Raw genomic sequence first — 19,774 nt, 5'->3', positions numbered from 1 at the left:
GCCCCTGCCCTCCCGGCGCCACGCAGGGTCTTTGACCTGTTCTGCTGCCCAGAGGTCGCACTGGACTTGTGCGGGAGCAGGAGGCCCCTGCGCTGGAGGGCAGGGAAAAACTGAGCTGGCAGCAGCCCAGCCCCCCTGCGCTCCCTGCAGTCTCCTGGGAGCCACGCCTGGGGCGACTGGACACAGAGGCACCACACTGACTGGGCGGAGCGGCCCCTCGGATGACACCGCATTTGGAGTGGAGGCAAAAGGGGGCCCGCGGGGGGCCTGGTCCAGTGGGACCGGACAGGGAGCCGGACACGGACAGCGCAAGGCATGAGGAAGAGAGGGCGTGGGGACGAGCTGGGTGGGCCCCCCGGCCCCCAGGATGGCGACACTTGCCTGCCGTCCTGGCCAGGAACCCATCGGCCTCTCCCAGACCCGCCCTGGCTGCAGGGGGCCGCATTCTCACCTGACCTGGCCCGAAGTCCCGCTTCCTGGGCTTTCTGGGGGTCTGAGTGCCCGTGGCGTGGGGCGGTCGGGGAGGGGAGGCCCGGGTGTGCTGGTGGGTCCACGGTCAGATCTGCTGAGTGGCCTCCTCTCTGGTGTGTCCGCTGGCCTGTCTTTGGGGTCCACGCTCCCATCCCTTCCTGAAGTCAGGGCTGGCGGGAGGGGCTGGAGCAGGACAGGCCACCCCCCGCACACCCCGCGTGTGACGGGGTCGGGCAGGCTTCCCGGAGGGCTGCGAGGCTTTCTCTGTGGGTGCCTGCTGGGGGCTGCGGGGCCGTGCCGGAGAGAGCTGGACACAGCGCCCAGCCTGACCGCCGGCGGGGCGCTCTGGACTCGGCCCCAGCAGCCAGTGAGGGGTGCTTGGGTCTGGTGCGCAGTCAATCAGAAAGCAAGTGAGGGCGGTCCCCCGCGGCGTGGGAGGACAGGCCAGTGCCCCCCGCCGCCAGCGGAGACCTCCTTCCCAGCCTCCTTGCCCCTGCTGCGGACGGGAGGAGACGCCGAGCCCAGGCCAGGGAGGGCAGCGCTGCCCGCTGTGCTTCTGCGGATGGGGTTGCCGCTGGCCGGGCCCCGGGGCTGGGCTGGGCGGATGGAGGAGGCCCAGGCAGCCCTCGAAGGCGGGGAGGGCGGCTCAGTTTTCTGGAGGCCTCAGCCGGCCTGCCTTTAATCAAAATGCACGTCCCTTAATTGACGGCCCTAGCACTTGAAGGGCCTGGCGGAGAAGGAGGTGCTGCGGCCACTTCCCGCTGCTAATTACTAGTTAATGAGGCTGTTTCAGTTAATGGCTTCCCCGCCGCAACCCCTGGACTGTCACGCCGGCCGCCCCCACTGCACGTTGGCGCCGGCTCCCCGCTTCTCATTAAGCAGCCAGAGCCCTTCTCGCCTCCCCGAGAACGCGGGGCAGGGGCGCTGCAGGCAGGCGCAGGGAGCAGAGCTGGGTGCCTGGAGGTGCCCTCGCGGGTGCCCGGGGCAGGATCTGGAGGTGAGCAGCCTCAGGGCCCTGGGTGCGCAGCTGGAGGCAGGGCGGGCGGGAGATGGCGCCCCAGGAGGCCCTGGCATGCTAATTAGGAACATTAGTGGCTATTAAGGCGCCTGCTTTAAAGAAAAAACAGGAAAGGGTCACTTATGTGACCCGAGGGCCACCCTACAGTGAGGGGAAGGGGAGGGGGAGGACACTCCCTGCCTGGGTGGGGCCGTCTGGGTCAGCAGGCCGGAAGGTGGGGTGCAGGCCGCCCTGAGTTCAGCTCTAAACACAGCCTCCCCCAGACAGCTGGGAGGGGGAGCAGGACCTGGGGTCCCAGGGCTGAGGGGCCACAGTCCCCTGAGGACAGTGGCGGGACAGGAGGGATGGTGGAGGGTGGGGTGGTGGAGAGAACACTGGGAGGGGGTGCAGGGGCTGGCGGGGAGGCAGAGGCCTTGGTGCCCCCCAGCAGCTGCTCTGGGGTGGAGGACACAGCGCGCCCTCTGCCGGTCAGTGTGGGGCATAGCACCAGGCCCTCCAGGGGCCAGGCCGGGTCTTGGGCCCAGGCGTTGACATGGACACCCGCCCGCAGACACCGCACACGCAGGAGTCACTCTCGAGACGCGCAACTCACGGACACACGCGTGCGCGGGGCTGCTTCTGGGGCGGGCTGAGGGCCCGGAGGAGGGAGTGAGTGGGGGCCAAGGCCCCGCCCGCCGCGGCAGGAGTGTGAGCTGCGAGCGGAGGCCCCGGAGGCTGGGGCAGCGTCTTCTCGCCCGTGGCTGGTTTCCGCGCGGCCGGTTTAACAATGTCCCTTAACTGCGGCCTCGGCGTGGGTTCCACATCTCTATAGCCTTTTCTCTGCACAAACACCTTGTAAAATCTGCTATTGATTCATGAGGTGCCAGCCCTTCAACCAGGAAAAGGTGGTGACCATGAGGAGGGGGTTTACCCAGTTCTGGGGCTCCCACAGTCCCCAGGGGCCCGGAGGATCCACAGGGCAGCTCCTCAGAGACAGACAAGGCCTGTCAAACTGGGGCGCTCGGCCTGCTCTTGTGGGGATCCCCCACCCTTCGTGACATCAGGGGACAGGTTGGCCAACATGGGGCTCCTGCTCTGGGGGCGGGGCATGCCGCTGATCACCCATGGTGCTCCAGGAAACCCCCACATCAGGCTGGGGAGTCCAGGGTCCGGCCCCCAGTGACCACACTGCTGGCCACGCTGAGCGGAGGCTCCTCCAGACCCAAAGGGACAGGGGGTGCCCGTAAAAGCTGTTGCTGCACGTGCCCTGGCTCCTGAGCCCAACCCCGCAACCCCCATGTGGGGAAACCGAGGCCCTGGAGGCTGAGGCCTAACGGGCGCCCCTGCCCTGTTCGCGTGGGCCCAGCCTCTGCAGCCACGGGGTCCGTGGCAGGCATCGGCACGTGTGCAGCTAGGGACTTTGCGGGGACACTGAGGTCCACTTGCTGGGCCTTTCCGAACAGCAGGAAGCCACAGAGCCTCAGGCTACTGATGGAGGCCATCAGGTTGAACACGGAGATCCAGGAGCCCGTGGTCCCGAGCAGGTGCCCACCCAGGCACACGCCCACCACACCTGGACCCGGGAACAGGCAGTCAGTCCCAGGGCTGAGCCAGAAAAGGGGTCGGGCTGGCCGCTGGAGCCCTGCTGCCTGCCTCAGAGGAGCAGACTTCCCAGCACCTGGTGGTCGCCCCTAGGCCCTGGGGCTCCCCATCCCCCGGCCCTGCCCTCCACCTCTGCAGCCAGGCAGAGCAGCCTGTCCAGGCCGCAGGAGCCTGGCGCCTCCCACCCTCCCGTGGGAGATGGAGCCCGTCCGGAACCCACCAGTATGAAGACAACTAGGGGCACCCCAGCCCCAGGTCCCTGGCGCTCCCTTCCTGGGAGGTCACACCTGTCAGTCACATGAAGGCCGAGATTCCCCCACCTCACGCCTCCAAGGAAATCGCTGCTGGCGGTCACGGCGTGGGTCAGAGGACACCCCCCACCACAGTCCAGGGCACGCTCGGGCCGGGGCAGGCTGCTCCTGGCCCCTCGGCGTGACCTCGCCCAGCAGCACAGCACGCGCGGTGCCTGGGGCGGCAGGGTGGAGGGCACAAGGCCCTGCGGGTGTGTCTAGGCGTGCGGGCCCCCAACCCAGCCACTGACCTGGTGCCAGGCCCACCGGGCAGGAGCAGCTGGTGGAGGGAGGGCCGAGGCCCAGCCCCAAGCAGCGGGGAGCTGAGGGATGCGATGGTGTGGGGGAACTGTGAGGACCCCAGAACCCACCGCTGGCGCCAGAGGAGATGCCAGTGGCCACACCTGGGCTGCCCAGCACACATGGCCCCATGTCCGGCGAGCTGGGGGCAGGTAGCCCGCGCTGTGCCCCACCCCAGGGACGTGCGTCCGCAGAGAAGGCAGGCCGCGCCAGATGCAGGACGACCCAAGCTGTGTCAAGGCTGTTTCGGTTATTCTTGAAATCAAAAAGAAACCTTTATTTTCAACAAAGCTGCCTCGAAGGGCTGGTTCGCTGGCCCACCGGAGACTCTCACCACACACAGCACCAAAGTATCTACGTAGAAAGGTAACAAGCACACAGCCCTGCACGCACACCCGGCGAGCCGCACGGCCAGACCGAGGGACAAGCCGGACGCGGCCCTGCGCACGAGAGAGCTCGGAGTCGGGACTTCTGCGCTAACACGGCCTCTCCCCGGGGGCGCGAGACAGCACAGACAAAGGCCGGAGGGGCAGGAGCGGCTCCAGGGCAGGTCCCGCCCTGAGCCAGCTGTCCCCGTCCACGGGGGCCACAGCGTCTCTCGGGGCCTCCTAGTGCCACGGGCTGTGTCCCTCCACCAAGGACACCACCGCAGAGGAGACTCGGGTCCCAGACGCTGGCCGGCTACTTGGGCTCCTCGATCACGCCCCGGCTGAGGTCCGTCATCTTGGGGTACTTGACTTTCTTCTGGTCCAGCTCGTTCTGCGCCCAGAGCAGGAGCTTCAGTAACTTCGCCAGCTTGGGCGTCGATTCGCGGTTCTCGTAATCCAGGACAGCCTGGTTGACTTCGCTCCACACCTAGGAAACGGGCCCGTCAGCAGCGGCACGGGCTGGGCCCAGGGGGCACAGACGCAGCTGCGTGTTTACAGGAACGAGAAGGAAGGCCTGACATGGGCACCCGGGGGGCCTGACACACAGGTGGGATGGCAGCAAACTGCCCTGAACCAGGCCAGGAGCCCCCAGAAGACCCCATGGTGGGCCAGTGCGGCAGGCAGGGCCCTGGAGAAGGGCGTCTTGGAGGCAGCAGGGCGCCCGTGCCCACATGGACAGGCTACGGGGACGAGGCCGGCCGGCATGGAAGGTGGAGACGGAGCCTGACTGGGGGTTGTGGCTGCTGCCTCAGGCCGCCCCGTACCTTCTGCCTCTGCATCATGTTGAGCAGATCCCCAAAGGGCGAGTCCTCGGGGCTGTCGAAGGCCAGCAGGGCCAGCGTGCGCTCCATCTCCGTCAGGCACTCGCGGCTCTCCTCGCCCTGCTCCGCTAGCTGCGTCTGGGCGAACTCCAGCGCCGCCTCGGTCTCGCGCTGGCGGATCAGCTCTATCAGGTGCTGTTGCTGGGCGTGTGAGGGGAAAAGACTCAGGGCCGCAGCGTGGTGCAGCGCCCTGGCACGGGCCCACTCGGGGTATCCCGCAGCGCGGGCAGGAGTGATTAGGTTTGTGGCTTCAAAGCAAGAGCCACGCAGGGACACGCCAGCTGCCACCCACGTCCACCAGCCTCACGCTCCCTGCACTGGGTGGTTTCCGCACTCACCTGCAGGTGGAAGTAGAGGCAGCGGTTGGTGTCCAGCAGCTCAGGGTGCAGACTGTTGACCAGAGCGATGGCCTCCTGGATCTGACCTTTCAGAATCATCTCACGGATCTTTATCCGCTCGTCCAGCGTCTCCAGATCCACGCTGGGCTCAATCCCAGACTCCATCCGGAACTTCTCTGCTGCCTCCTTGAAGCCTTCTGCAGGACAAGTCGGGACGTCGGCGCCAAAACCCTCGCCTGGTCTCAGTCTCGGCCACGTGGGCCCCTCGCGTGGGCCCAATAGCGGCCCCTGCCGGCTCAGCGCTCGGTAGGCGCCAAGTGCAGCGGGCACTTCGCTCCTTTCCAGCCCCGACCCCGAGTGTCTCTGACCCACCAGCCGGAAGTGAGGCTATGGGGGCGGCAGCACTCACACCCCGCTGCTGGGCACCACAGGCCGGGCGCAGGCCAGGCGGGCGATACGCTGGCTCCCCCTTGGCAGGAAGCCATGGCCTGGCCACTGCCACCGCCAGTGAGTCACAGGCAAGCTGGCACGGGGTCCCGCCTGCCAGGACATGAGGCCTCCTCACTGCCCAGAGAACGCTGACGGGGACAGACATTTTTAAAAAATATCTGGATTTTTCTCAGCATGGCCAAAGTCGGCCTTTGTCCTTCCCCACATCAGGGGTCCAAATCACCGCTGCCCCCCACCCCTCCTCCCTGCTTCTGCCCCTTTCCTACTGGAGTCGGCCACACCTGTGGTTGGTCCAGTCGGACTCACCAGACCAGCCGGGGAAGCCGCACACATGCCGCCCAATGTCCTGACGCCCCAAGCGTGGAAATGTCAAAGGTCAAGAAATGGGCTCTAAGGCCTCCCTGGAGACGCCGGAGTTAGAGACAGCGCCATCAAGCTCCCCGCAACCTCTGCAGCATGTGTTCGATCCCCTGCCGGCCAGGAGCAACCCACATGGCGCAGCAGACCTCTCCTGTCTCCCTGCTGCTCCCCTCAGCGGTGGATTTCAGTCCATCTGCCTGTTCTGTTCCTCGCTCTGTCTCTGGGGAATCCTCTCACCCCTGCACCTCTGGCCTGTACCCCAGTTCTTACACCCGTAAATAAATATTAAAAAAAAAAAAAAAAAGGGAAAACCACGGGCCCTGCCTGAAGCGTGGGAGCCCTGGGGAAGCTGGTCCCGGGCTGTCGCGCCTTGCCATGGACCCGAGGCCGCGGGCGCACAGCGCTCACCTGTGACCAGGTAGTTCATGATGAGGCGGTTCATGTCCGCCCGCTGGACGTGCAGGCTGTTGAGCTTTTCCATCCACTCATCTCTCGTGATCTCGTCGGGTTTCTCCGCATAGCTCATCCTGGGCTCCTGGGCTCCTCCTGGGAGGGAGCAGCGGGCTCTGAGAACCGCTGAGGCGCTCCGCAGCCGCCCAGGCCTCGGGCCGCGCGCGGGAGGCGGCGGGGGGAGCAGGACGACACCGCGGGCGCCGGGGCATCGCCGGCCGAGCGGGCCAGGGGCGGTGGGGTCGGGCCGCGGCGCGGCTGGCCGGGGGCGGCGACGGCCACGAGCCGCGAGCGCGGGGCGGGGGGTGGGCGGGGGCGCCCCAGGGCGCCGGCGCGGCCAGAGGCGGAGCGGCCGGCGCGGGGCCGCCGCCGGGGCTCGCGGGCCACGCAGGCCGCGCCCGGGCAGAGGCGCCCCGGGCCGGGCGCCGACCCCGCGCGCCGGCCACGAGCAGGTCCGCGGCCGCCGGCGGCAGAGCCTCCAGGGCCCGGCGCTCCGCGGACCAGGGGGCGCCTCGGGGCCGCGGGGGGCGGCGGCGGGGCGGGGCCGCTCGGCTCGGCGGGGGCCGCTCGGCGCGGCGGGGCCGCGCGCTCGGGCCCCCGCCCCCGCCCGCCGCCATCTTACCGTGCGCGCCGGCTCCCGCGGGCGCTCTCGGGCCGCTCGGGCCGGCCGGCGGGAGGGCGGGGTCGCGGCGCCGGGGTCGCGGCGGCGGCGGCGGCGGCGGCGGGGCGCGCGGGGCGGGCGGCGGACGAACGGGCGGCCGCCCCTTCACTTCTCGCGAGACCCGGGGGCGACGCGCCCGCAGCCAATCGCGGGCTCCCGCGCGGGGGCGGGGCCCAGCCCGCCGGAAGCCTGGACGTCAGCTTCCGGCCCTGCGCAGAGCCCCCCTCGCGGCGCCCTCGCGCTACGGGTTGGCGCGAGAGTCAAAAGGCGTCGGCCGCCTCCGGGCAAGATGGCCGCGGTCGGGGAGTCGTGGTGCGGGGGCCTCGCGCCGGGCGGCGACCTCTAGGCCGAGTCGGAGGCGAAGGTCACGGCGTCCTTTCCGTCGTCTGTGTGAGCACGCGGGCTGGGGCAGGGCGGGGGGCGCCGGCGCTCCGCGCCGCCCGAGGCGGGGTCCCCCCGACGGGCGCGTCCTCGGCGCCGGGAGCCGCCGGGCGGGCCTGCGCTGCGAGGCCGAGGCGGCTCCGGGCCGCGGGCGCGCGGCGGGCGGCGGCGTCTGCGCGGGGACGCGGCGGGTCGGCGCGCCCGGCTGGGCCGCCGCCGCGATCGGGCTGGAGGCCGGTGGTGCCCGGAGGGGCCCGCCGGCGGCCCCGGGGCCTTCCCGGGTCGCGGGGCGCGCGCTGCGAGCCGGTGGAGGGCGCGGGGAGGCGGCCGGTCTCGGGGACACCGCGGAGCGCGTGCCCGCCGCGTCCGGGGGCTTCCTCCGGGCCTTCCCCGCGGGCCTCCCGGCCCGGCCTGCGCGCCCCGCGGAGAGCGGCGGCTGTCTGCGCCCGCGGCCCGGCTCCTGGCTGGACTCCCCGGGCCGCCGGCCCCTGTGGCCCCCGCGTCGTGCTCCGTCCTCGGCTCGCCTCCTGGCGAGCCCGGAGCCCCCAATACCGCCTCTTCCGTCCGCTCCAGCCCTGGCAACCTCGGGGCTCCTCTCCAGGCTCTTCCTGGGGCCCTCGGAGCGCCCCCTCCAGGAGACGGGCTTGCTGGGGCACCTGCCCAGACGAGCTGGTGCGAGCCGCGGGTGTCCCCTTGGCGCTGTCCTGCTGCCGCCCTGGGCGCGCCCTCCAGAGCCGGAGCCTCTCCACGCGGCGAGTCGCAGGGGTGTTCGTTCAGCGTGGGGGTGAACGAGGGCGCACCCGAGCCAGGGCAGCCCGGCCTGAACCCCAGAGGGGGCCTTCCTGGGGGACTCTCGCCTGATAAAGGGGGGTTGCGGCGGGAGAGGGAGGGGCCTAGTGCCACAACCAGGTGTGTGTGTCCCTGGGGGTGAGGCCCTGGGGGTGGCCTCAGATGAGGCCCAAGCGGTGGGGGTGAGAGGGGAGGGGGCAGGGGACGCGTCCCCGGGCCCGCAGGGCTGGCTCCAACTCCAGGGGCTGTGTCAGCAGGCTGACCGTGTGTTCTGACAACCCACAGAGGCCGAGTGGCCAAACTCAGTGCTGGACCACCGCGTCGCGCGTGGATGGCCAGGCAGCAGGCGGGGTGCGGACAAGCGCGTGCGGGCAGCCCCCCAGAGGACCCTGGCACCGCAGCAGGCTGTCTGGTGTGGCCTCACCAGCACTGGCCACTTGGCGGCTCTTGGGGCATTGGGGTTGGGGGGCCTGCAGTGTCAGGGGCAGGGGAGCGCCCAAGGTCTCAGGCCCGCGGCCACTGAGGGCGAAGTGGGGCTGGGCCGGGGTGTCGAGGAGAGCCCTTGGCCCCTGACAAGCGCCTGTGCAGTTCGCAGGTGTGGGCATCGCTAGGTAGGGGCCCCTGGGAGGTGGCGGGGACTCAGTTCGCCGTGTTAGGTGAGGAGACGCAGGTGTTTGGGACCAGGTGAGAGGCCGATCTCTGCAGCCAGGGCGCGAGGGCCTGCGGAGGGGCTGGGGCCTGCGGGCAGGAGCCTGGGTGGGGAGCAGGAAAGCGGGGCCGGGTCACGGATGGGCAAGGACTGGTGGGCAGAGCTTCGCTTTCCTCCGGCCCGTGAGGGGTCCCGCTGGGAAAGAGCCGCCCTGAGGACGGCGAAGGGTTCCTCGGCCCCGGGGGTGCTGGCGGCTTTCAGGGGTGCGTGGGCAGAGCAGCGGGCTCTCGACTGAACCCCGTCTGCGGGCCAAGGGGTTTCGGTGGAGGCTTTTGTTTTCCTCTCAGATCCCAGCAGTCCAGCCGGGCCTGCCCACTGAGGGCCCGTCGTCCGCCGGGCTCGGTGAGGCCCCGCAGGTCTGCTTCCCGGGCGCTGGTGTGGAGGGAGGCCAGGCGGGCCTGGTGTCCTTGCTCTCCCCCAGGCACATCCGGGGCTGTCTGGGGGGGCCACCTGCCCCCATCGGGCCTCCTTCCACCCTCAGCCACAGAGCCCGGCCTCGGCCCGCGGCCGCTGGGTGCCCTGTGGACGTCTCCATCCCCCGACTGCGCCTGAGGGGCGGAAACGGGCTCATGTTGGCAGCGGGCCTTCCGGGGGCACAAACAAGGGAGCTCCCCGCAGTTATTCTGGGGGTGCACTTTCTCCGCCAGCCAGGCTCCGGAGCACGTCTCCTTCCTCCCACCGTGAGAGGAGGCTCCTGCCCTTGGTCTCGGCGAGCCCAGCCGGAGCAGGGCGAAGCCGTATTGGACACACTGTCCACGCTGGCACAGGTCGAGCCGGCCGCTCACCTCGACACGTGGCCTCACACAGGCCCCTTGTGCTTGGCCTTCATTTGGGGGGGTTTTAGTCCAGTTGAGTGCGCCCTCCTGGCTGCCCTGGCTTCTGATGGGGTTCGGGCCTCTCACCCCCGGAAGTGCCAGTGCCTTCTCCTGCTCACCAGGGGGCGCCCAGGGACGCGTGGGGCCCTGCCGTCAGCCTGCGAGGCGAGTGAGTGACCGCACAGCCGCTGTCCCCTGTGCTAGGCCTGGTGCTGCCTGGCTCCTTATCAGATGGGCGCGTGGAGGCCGTTGCACCGTGGAACCAGCCAGAAAGAAGACATTCGGCCTCAGGCTCGTTACAGCCTTGGCTTCTCAAGTCTGCCCTTTGTTTAGATGCAGGAGCGGTGGGGGGGGGCAGGGTCCAGATGTGTTGAACACACTTGCTTCAGGGGCAGCACCCAGGGTACCCTGCCTGTCTTGCCGCAGCCGCCTGACTGGACCCCACTGCCTCCTGTGAGGGGGCGCTGGCTGGCCCTTCCTGGCCTGATTTCCAGGGTCTTCTCCATGTGTCTGGTCTTGTGTCTAAAGCCCAGGATGGGATGACGCCTCTGCTGCCCACGCACGGCCCTGCACACCTGCAGCCAGCCTTCCTGGGCAGCCCGAGGCTCGCCCCCTCCCGCCGTGCTGGCACCCAGGTGTAGGGCTGCCCTGTTGGACCCGCAGGGCTGGTGGAGGGTGGGATCGGCTGTTTTCCGGAAGGACCCAGAGCCCATGCTCTTGGGAACCCTTGCCGGCCAGCGGTGGGTGCTCCTGGGACCCTGCGAAGCTGTCAGCCAGTGTGCCTCACCTGGTCCTGGGAACCGGTGCTGCTGGAGGGAGTGGGCGGGGTGGGGGTGGTGCGTTTTCAGTGACAGTCAAGCCTGTCTAATGCCACACAGAGGTGGGCAGGCCCCTGGAGGAGGGTGAGAAGCAAACTGTCAGGAGAGACCCCCCCCCCCAGTGGTAAGCACAGAGGGCAGGGCTGGGGCACAGCGACATGCTGGCTGCTGTCCAGAGGGCACTGGGGTGATTTTCTGGAAGAGTCGTGCAGGTGAAAGGGATCCGACCTAGCCCCCACCGCAGGCCTGTGTCCTAGCGTGGACGCCGGATCCTCCATCCCATGAGTGACAATAAAGGTGTGCTTGCTGCTCCCACTTAGTCTCACCTGGTTCTTGAAGGGGTGGGGCATCCGCAGGGAGTGGGTGGCGCCCTGGTGAGGGCCTGGCCTCAGGCCTCTGCTCCTCACCTTGGCACTTGACCCTGAAGGAGGCACACTGGCTTCAGGGTTTTCCTGTAGAGGGTGGGGCAGGGGCTCACGGCATGGGAGTGGGAGCGGGAGCCTCGGGCAGCGGCTGGCTGTGTTACAAGTTTCCTCTGGACTTTGCGTGGGGTGGGGGTGGAGAACCTGGGGCCACAGGAGTGGGGGCCCACCGCTTGGCACTCTCACAAAGACAGGCCTGGGTGGTTCAGCGTCCTGTCCCTACCATTCTCTGAGCCACTTCCCACTGTCCACGGAACCCTGGGGTTTTGATGCTCTGGGATATTTAGGGAAGAACTGGGGCAACTGGAGACTCCTTTTCAAGTTTGTTTTATTTGCTGGGTTTAGCTATAACGTAAGTGTTAGAAAGCGAGCGTTCCTTAGCTGGTGGGGTCCACTGAAGAAGGCCCAACTGCAGTTCCAGAAATGCAGCAGGAGTGGCAGCGGTCGAGTCAGTAGTACCTTTATCTGCCAGCTCGTCCTGGTGGTGCCTGAAAGACCCGAAGGGCCGCCGAGGGTTCCTTTCCACGCGTCGCCTAGGCGGCATTCTGAGGATGGCGAGGACTGTGGCGACAGCGGCTTCCTCCCTCCCAATTGCTACCAGCCACGCCTGTGGTGCCCACCTGTCCCTGTCTACACCTGGCCTGCAGCAGCACCCCGAGCGGTCTGCACCTTGCAGGAGATGGGTGCTGGTTACGCTGGGGTCTCCATTCCGACGCCCAGGGGCTGCTCCCCTTTGTGGGGGCGACTCGCGTGATGCTTCCACGCCCCAGCCTGCAAGTCCCGCTCAGACCGCGCCCCTAGGTCACACTGCTCCTTCGAGGCGGCTTTTGCCGCTTCAGTCTGGCTTCTGAACGTCCCGCCACGTCCGTCTGGGGCAAAAATTTCCCTTCCCCACCTGAAGTCGGTCTGGGGGTGGCTGCAGCGCCATCCCTGCGGGACTGGGGGGAGGCGCGGGGGGAGCTGACGGGGAGGCGGCGGCCGCGAGTGCTTTCAAGGGCAGGGGCCTCCGGAGGCCCTGGGCTCTGGGCAGGCGGCCCCCGCTCGGCGTTGCAGCCGCTCCGGCGGGGCTCCCCGGGGCCGCGGGGAGGCTGGGGGCGGGGCCTGCGCTCGCGGCGCGGGGGGCGCGCGCCCCCGGGGCCGTGTCCGGCTGGCGCCCTCCCGGGCCGGCCGAGACGCGGGCTGTGCCGGGGCTCCCCTGCCCCGCGGCCCGAGCGAGGGCGGAGAGCGCAGGCCCGCGGGGGTCCCAGGCCGCCGCGCGCCCCCGGGGCCGAGGTCCGGCGAGGCCGCCGGGCGGGTGCCCCGTGCCGCCTCCCCGGGGCGGGCGGGCGGGCGGCGCATGCGCGCAGGGCGGAGGCGCTCTAGCCCGCGGCTTCTCGTTGGCCGCGTCCTCACGCGCAGTGCGCGCGCGCTGCTCTAGCCCGCGCCGTCGTCGTCTCGGTGGCCGGCGCCGACCCCGCCCGCCCGCCCCGCGGCGCCCGGAGGAAATGGCTGCGGGACCCTAGAGGCCTCGGCCGCGGTGAGTGGCGTGGGGGCGGGCGCCGGCGGCGCGGGCCGCTCTCCAGGCCGGGCGGGCGGCGGCGGCGGCTCCTGCCGCCGAGCCCGGTCTTCTCAGCGCCGCCGCGCTCGCGCCGGGCCGCTCTCCCGCCGAGGAGAGAAGATGGCGGCGGCCGCGGGCGGGCGGGCGGGCGGAGGGAGGGGCCGGGGCCGGGGCCGGGGCCCGCGCGGGCGGGGGGCGGGCGAGCGGTCGGTGCTTCGCCGGCCCCCGCCTCGGCCGCCGCTCGGGGCCGCCTGCGCGTCGGGGAGGGTCTCCCCCGCGGCGCCCCGGCCGCCCGCCCGCCTCGCGGCGCGCCCCGCGCCCCGTCACGTGACTGGCGGGCGGCGCGGCCGTGGCCTTCGGGGGGCCGGGGGCGCCCCGGCTCTGGGCCCCGCGCCCCGGGCTCGGCGCCCGGCAGGTGGGGCCAGGCCAGGTTTCCCGCCCGGCCTCGAGCCCTGACCGGCCGCGGGGTTCTCGCGCCCCCTGCACGGGGCCGTCCCGGGGCTCCTGGCGAGGGGCCCGAGCCCCTCTCAGCCCTGCCGCTGGCGGAGCGCGGCGGCCCCGGTGCGGCGGCCGTGGGCCGTCGCCGGGGGGCTGGGCCCAGGCCGACCCTGGGCGCTCGCAGGCGCTGGGCCCCGCCGGAGCTAAGGCCCGCAGCCCCCAGAGCCACCGAGGCCCCGGCCCCGTGTGCTGCCGGGCCGGGCCGGGCCGGGCCTCGCCTCGGCTCCGGGGACGCCGGTGACCTTGAGAACGACTCCTCCCTTTTCCGGGGCCTGTCGTGTCCTGCGCACGAACGCTGCGGCCGTGGGGTGACCAGAAGGCGGCGGGGCCGTTCTCGGCCTCCCGGCTCCGGCTTTGAAACCCCGCGTTCCGGCCGCGGACCCCGGAGGCTCACCCTTCGTCTCCCGGGGCGCGTCTTCGCCTGCGCGTGTCCTGCTTTTGGGCGCGGGGTGGATGTCCCAGCCGCGCCCGCCGGAGCCGCTCTGGCTGCCCCGGCCCGCTCGTGGTGCCGCGGCCAGTCTGGGGGAGACTCGAGTCTGTGTTTACACCTGCCCGCCCGCCGGCCGGGGGCTGTCCCGTGTTGGTTTCTGAGGAAACGCACCCTGCGAGAGGCCAGCAGCCTTGGTCTAACCCAGAGAGTGGGCGGGGGCTTGGCTGCCCCCTGCTCTCAAGGGGGTGCCGTGGTGACGGTTCCTCCCCTGGCACAGGCCAGGCAGTAGCCTGCGTGAGCATCACAATAGCCTGTTGTCGGGATCTGTCCCCGGGGCCACACCGCTCCAGCGGCCGTGCTTGGGTTCCGCCTCTTGCGGGCAGGGGTGTAGGCAGGGGTGTGGGGGGCTAAGAACGGGGGCTTTGGCTCCCATTTTCTTTGGCCAGTGGCTTTCAGGCCCTGCTGTTGGCACCATCTTCATCTTTGGGCGCCAGATTCACAAGGAATCCGTCCCTGAACTACCTGCGGGACGGGGTAGTTTCGGTACGTGCGCGCCAGGTCTTCCCGGCCTGCAGGCTTCCAGAACAGGGTGCCATAGGGCACACGGGCCCTTGGGCGTGTCTGTCCCGGGTACCTGCTGGCTCTCGCACACTCCCTTGGGGAGCAAAGGTGCAGTGAGGTGACAGGCCAGCTCCCGCTCCCCGGCCCCTGCCGTGTGGCCCCATGTCCTGGAGGCGTGGGCGGCTCCGTGCAGGCCTGGGGAACACATCCCCCAAAAGGCATGCTTTGACTTTTCTCAGGCGGGTCCCTCCCGACCCAGCTCTGGCGCCCCCGTGGGCTTCCCAGCGGCCGTGTGTCTGTTGCAGGCTTTGCGGTCGGGCCTCTGGGTCTTGGGGTCGTTCTGATGGTAGGATGAGCGCACGTGGGCCCAGTGGCCACCCCCGTAGTGGTCTCTTTTGCTCGGACCTTACTGTTCTGCCATGATTTCGAGGGCCTGTGGCGCTGACCCCGTGCAGGGCTTGTTGACGGGCCCTCTCGAGGCGGGGGCAGCCGCTTCTTTCTGGGCCTCAGACTTAGGCTCTGGCCTTGTCCTTCACATGTGGCCTTGGCCTCGGGAGGGCCCTGGTGGAGCGCACGTGTGTCCGTGCCCACCGCGGGCCGCGTCCCTTGTCTTGCTCGCAGAAAGCAGCAGCCGCATAGGGAACTGAGACAGCGGAGAGAAGACAAAAGCCCCAGAAGCGGCAGCCCTAGACCTGGTCACAGCCGCCCCGTCTGTGAATCCAGGCACCCCGGATGAGGGCGAGGGTGGGGGGAGAGGAGGGGGGTTTCGTGGCCCCTTAGCCGTGCTCGGGACTCGTCCCGCGCTTGCTGTGTGTCCGCAGCGAGCGGTGCTGGTCTGTAGCAGGCGCGCTTGGCGCCCTCACCCGCTCACAGCCCCACCGGCCGCCCGGTCCCAGGAACAGGGCACTGCGGGGCTCTTGGTGAGTATTTCCCAAGTAGACTTCTGAGGGGCTGCCCCCCAAGCCTTTCCCACCAGGGGGGCGCGCCACAGGCGGCGTTGCAGGGAGCCCTTGGGAAACCAGCCGCGCATGTCCTCATCTCAGACGGGGCGGTCCAGGGCAGCGCTGTTCTGGCGCGCCGCCGAGGGACACAGCCAGGCCTGTGGCCCAGGGGCCCCTCCCCTGCCTGCTCGGAGCGGGCTCACCTTTGGGAGGAAGGCCCCAGGCTGCTGTGCCTGTGGCCGAGGAGTGGCCCTGGAGGCCTCTGGGTAGGCAGAGGCGAGGCAGACGCAGCGGGCTGGGCCGGTCAGGGAATTGCATCCCCCTTCTCCGCCTCGCCCTTGGTGGCTGGTGACCTTCTTCATGACGCCTGGCCTGGATGTGGAGCGGGGGGCCAGGCTCCCCTCGGCTTCTGGGACCCTGCTTGCTGCCTGCCAGTGCTCCTGACGCTGGGAGGGGCCAGCTGGGACCCCACATCTGATGTAGAGGCCCCACCTTCGCGCTGGGGGGCTATGCCGCCTGGCTTGGCATCGTGGGCACGGGTGGTACATACGGACTCCCTGGCCTTGACGCCACTGGCTTGTGGCCACCTGCTCCGTCCAGGAAGGGGCCCTGCGTGGGGTCCAGGCCTGCCACCATGTGTTCTCCGCTGACTCCCTGACAGACCTGGAAACGGCTGTCAGTGTCGGGCGGCCTCCTTAGGCCCTGCGGCGCCGCGGGCACTGCCTAGCCGGGGCCTGAGGCCTGCGTGGGGGTGCAGGTGTGCACCTTGGGGACTTGAACCTCAGCGCCATGAGACGCGCCTCTGGACTTACTGCTTGGAAGGAGCAGGGCGAGACCGCCTGGCTGCCCCTCATGGTGCGCCCCATCGGGGACACCGGCGCTTGGCACGGGCTGTTCTCGCGACCCCGCCTCTCGCAGCCTCCCGCTCCGCTCTGGCTGCAGTGGGACGGGGCGGTGGCCGGGAAGGCGGCTGGCACCCGTGTGCCTGGAGCCCCCCGGCGCCCAGGATAAGAGCTGTGTGGGGGATTCTTTGCTGCTGGACCAGGGTGCTTAGCTCACTGCTGTGGGCCTGGGCCCCGAGAGATGCGCCCGTCATGGCCCTCAGTCTCAGTCAGGGGAGCAGGCGCCCTTGTGGTTTTCTGTGTCACTGAGGGGTATGGCCTGGTCCCCAAAGGCCGTTGTCTTCCCCCTTAAAGAGGACACCATGGTGGGCGGGGCCTGCTGCCCAGAGCGGGTGCCCAGAGGTGGTGCCAAGAGGGGGTGGGAGGCCCCTGGCTAGAGGGCACCCTTCCAGGCTGAGATTCAGGGGGGGTCCGCCGTGGCCCATGGGGTGCCAGCCTGGTTGTGTCCCCACAGGGCACTTGGAGGTCCCCTTGAGGGGCTCTAAGGCCCATCGGGGCACAGCCCTGGCTCCGCCTGCCCGGCAGCGGCTTTTGGCAGAGCAAGCTCAGCTCGCTCGTCTTTGCGTCTGTACGTGAGAGCAGCCGGAGGGCCCCGACGTGCCAGGCGATTTCTTGGTCTTTCTCTGTTTCTGGAGAAATGTGTTGCGTCGTGGGTGCCGCGCCCTGGCCGGGGCAGCGAAGGGCGGGAGTGGGCACGGCGTCGGGATGAGCTCGTTCCCCAGCCCAGCCTCCTCTCGGTGCGGGGGCCCTGGAGCGGCAGGGGAGCGCTGCGGCGGGGCCTGGGGCTGTCCACCCGTGCCCGGTGTGCAGGGCCTCCGCCGGGCCTCCTGCCTCGTGCCCAGGAGGGGCCGGATGTGGGGTGGAGACGTGCGCGCGGCGGATGAGGGAATGGGTGCCCGGCCCTGGCCCAGGACAAGCCAGAATGACGAGCTGCGGGGGGCCGTGGGGCTCATTTCTGGTGGCTGGTGGGACCCGCTCCCAAGTGCGGTTTGGAGGGACGCGGTGACCCTGGGGGCCGGGTGAGAAGGGGCTGGAGCTCGGCTCCGAGGATGGGCGCTCGCAGGCGGGGCTGCTGGCGGGCCCTGTCCGGAGCCCCGGTTTTGGCAGCTCCGAGTCTGGGAGGGGCTTGCTGGGCCCTCGGGGAGGCGAGGGAAGCTTAGCCGAGCCCAAGAGCAGTTTCGTGGGGGCAGGAGGAGGCTTTCCTGTCTCTGGGCTGAAGCAGAGACGCATCGCCCGTCTGCGGGGCCCTAACCTGCCGGGGCGGGGAGGCCCGCTCCTGACTCCCCTGGCTGCCCGTGGTCGTCTCTTTGGGGGGTATTTTTCATGTAAAAGGGGTGGCCGCGCCGTCCACCGTGCCAGCTGCCCAACGAGTTGGCTTCTCACTCTGCCCTGGGGGCACTGCAGCACGTGCTGTGTGAACAGGCCCTTAAGGGGGCGGGGGTGCATCAGGGGCTCCCCTTGGAGGCCCGGGGTGTCTGCCCTGAGGCGCACGCCTGCAAGAACCTGCGTCCTGGGAGGGCCGGTGGCTGCCCTGGGCAGAGCCCTGTTCCCTGGCTTGTGCGCTGAAGCCTGTCCCCCTCGCCTGCCCTCACCCCGCGGCCAGCTGGGCAGGTGCCGAGGGAAGCCGCGCTCCGCCGCCCCGCTGTGTCTGCTGCGCCTCACACGCGCCCCGGCTAAGCCTGCTCCGTGTTAAGCTCGGCTTTTACTCCCGGGAACACCGGGGCTCCCGGGGTGTCGTGAGCAGGCGGCGCTGCTCCAGGAACAGCGCTCGTCTTGTAGGACGGCTGCGTCTCACGGTCCCGACCGGAAGGGGCATCCTGAGCCCCTGGCGCCTGGTTTGAGGTCGAGGGGCTGGGGGGGCCAGGCTGGTGCGGGGAGGGGCCGCCTCTCCAGAGGCAGGCCCTCGGAATGTCCGGCTTTGTTCTGCGGTCGCCGAGGAGACCACAGTTACGGGAAGGCAGTTGGTGGGCGTGGGTGGGTGGCGAGGGCGGGTGGCCGCGGGCACTTGCGTTGGTTTGGCTGGCGGCGCCCGGGCGGGGCTGTGCCCGCGGGGCGGCCTGGCCTCGGGCTGGTCCGGGTGGCCCAGGAGCTTGCGGCGGCTGCGGGCGGCGAGGGGCGGCCACCACCGCAGCACTGGGAGGCGTGAGTTTGGCCCACCGTCCCAGCGGGCGGGCCCTGGGAAGCGCCGACGCCCACTTGCTGGTTTTGAAACCGGCCGACTCCCCCGCTCCCACTGCGCCCCCGAGACTGGCTGCCCGGCAGGCCTGTCCCTCCTTGGCCGCGGGCTGGTCCCCTGCGAAGCCTGGGGAGGGCGGGGCTGGGGCGCCAGGGTCCGACTCCAGGTGTCCTTGCGGGTCGCGGAGCACCTGCCGAGGGGCCTGCTGGGGGGCAGCCCGTCGGCTTCCTCTCCCGGGCCCACCCCCGGCCTGGCGGCCTGGCCCCGAGGCTGGCTTTCTCGCTCGGAAATATGCTGCGGGGGGAGAAAGTTGATGGGGCGCAGCCTTCGGGGCGCTTTGCCATCGTCTAACCCCCCGGAGTTGGCGGGCGTGCCGCCGCTGTGGGGCAGACTCCGAGGCGACGCGTCCCTGCGCTGGCGTCCTCCCCTTCGGGGCTGCTCTGCGGGGAGACGCTTCCCTGGGGAAAACCGTGCTCCCTGAAGCGGTGCAGGGGCTCCCCCGCCCCACCTGGGCTCCCGGGACTCAGGCGCAGACCCCTGACGCGGGGTGCCGCCGGCCACACTGCGCCGCGTGCGCCGGCTCCGGCCCCTCGGGCTGCGCCCCGGTGGGCTTTGGGGCGGCCGCGAGGGAGCCGGGCCTTGCCCAGCCCTCGCCGGGGCTGCCCGGCTCACCGCGCGTGGGCTTTGGTGAGCACAGACGCTCTTCTCCCAGGCGGGGCCTGCAGGGCAGGGGCTGCTGTGGTAGTGAGCGTGTGGACTGGTGAGGCCCCTGGCCTGCTCCGGGGAGGGCCCTGAAGCTTCCGGCGCCAGACGGCCCCTGGCACCCAGTTTAGTGCAGCCGCGTCTCTTCACTGGGGAGGGGTGGTCTTGGGGCACAGGCCCTGGGGGAGGTGCCGCGGGCTGCAGGCGACGGGCACGAGGCGGCATCTGAGGCGCAGAGAGAATTGGGGCACGTGTGATTGTGGGTTTTGTGTGTTTCAGGTCGCCGAGTTTGCTTTCTGTGCCGCCGTCCTCGAGGATGGGGCACGGCTAGGCCCTGCCTGTCCCCAGCCCTGAGATCGGAGCCCTGACCGCCCGGAAGAGAATTCTCGAGGTAGGCGCTGGCATTTGGGCTTTGGCATAGCATGTTACTTTTTCTATTAAAGGTTTATTTTATTTGCTCATGGGGGCTGGAGCCGGGGCGTAGGCCAGAGTGCGGGGAGAGGGGACTCACCAGAGACAGTGGGGAGCAGAACGGGTAGATCGACTGAGACGCACCGCTGAGGGGGCAGCGGGGAGACGGGAGAGGTCTGCCGTGCCCTGTGGGTCAGCTCCCTGGCCGGGGAGGTGCTCAGGCTGCAGTGGCTGCGGACAGCTTCACAGTGCTGAGACTCGCCCCCAGGGAGGCCCTCTTGATCCTTCCAAAGGTGTCAGGTCCGAGACACCGCATCGCCCGTCAGGGAGCGAGCAGAGATGCCCGTTAATGCTGCTGAGTCGTCAGCGCTCCTAGGCCGCCTCTCGGCCTCGGTGATTTCGCTGCACCCGCCACCTCTCCGCAGGCGGCGCCGTGGGAGGCCAGGCAGGCCCCGCGTGGCTGCTCCCGCACAGTGTTGCTCTGGCCTCCCGACCGCTGCCCACCACGCTCCCG

At 70.1% G+C, this 19,774-nt stretch overlaps 2 protein-coding genes across 2 annotated transcripts in view; one reads left to right on the top strand and one right to left on the bottom strand.

Moving 5' to 3' along the window:
• Positions 1-3,888: 3,888 nt before the first annotated feature.
• Positions 3,889-6,588, bottom strand: GID8 (GID complex subunit 8 homolog). The gene is made up of 4 exons (XM_037521833.2): positions 6,466-6,588; positions 5,248-5,444; positions 4,853-5,050; positions 3,889-4,515 (listed from the first exon to the last, which is right to left on the bottom strand). The coding sequence occupies exons 1-4, from the start codon at positions 6,581-6,583 to the stop codon at positions 4,342-4,344; spliced, it is 687 nt and encodes a 228-aa protein (XP_037377730.1). The 5' UTR covers positions 6,584-6,588; the 3' UTR covers positions 3,889-4,341.
• Positions 6,589-7,447: 859 nt separating this feature from the next.
• The window catches only part of DIDO1 (death inducer-obliterator 1), a 34,544-nt gene continuing 22,217 nt past the window's right edge, over positions 7,448-19,774 (top strand). Inside the window, exons 1-2 of the mRNA XM_054693909.1 lie at positions 7,448-7,558; positions 19,129-19,240. The gene's annotated coding sequence lies outside the window, so the exon portion shown is untranslated. The remainder of the gene's footprint in view (positions 7,559-19,128; positions 19,241-19,774) is intronic.

Source organism: Talpa occidentalis, unplaced genomic scaffold, assembly GCF_014898055.3.
Source record: "Talpa occidentalis isolate TD23 unplaced genomic scaffold, MPIMG_talOcc4v2.1 talOcc4.10, whole genome shotgun sequence".
Lineage (NCBI taxonomy): Eukaryota > Metazoa > Chordata > Mammalia > Eulipotyphla > Talpidae > Talpa > Talpa occidentalis.
This window is presented reverse-complemented; position numbering and strand designations above follow the sequence as displayed.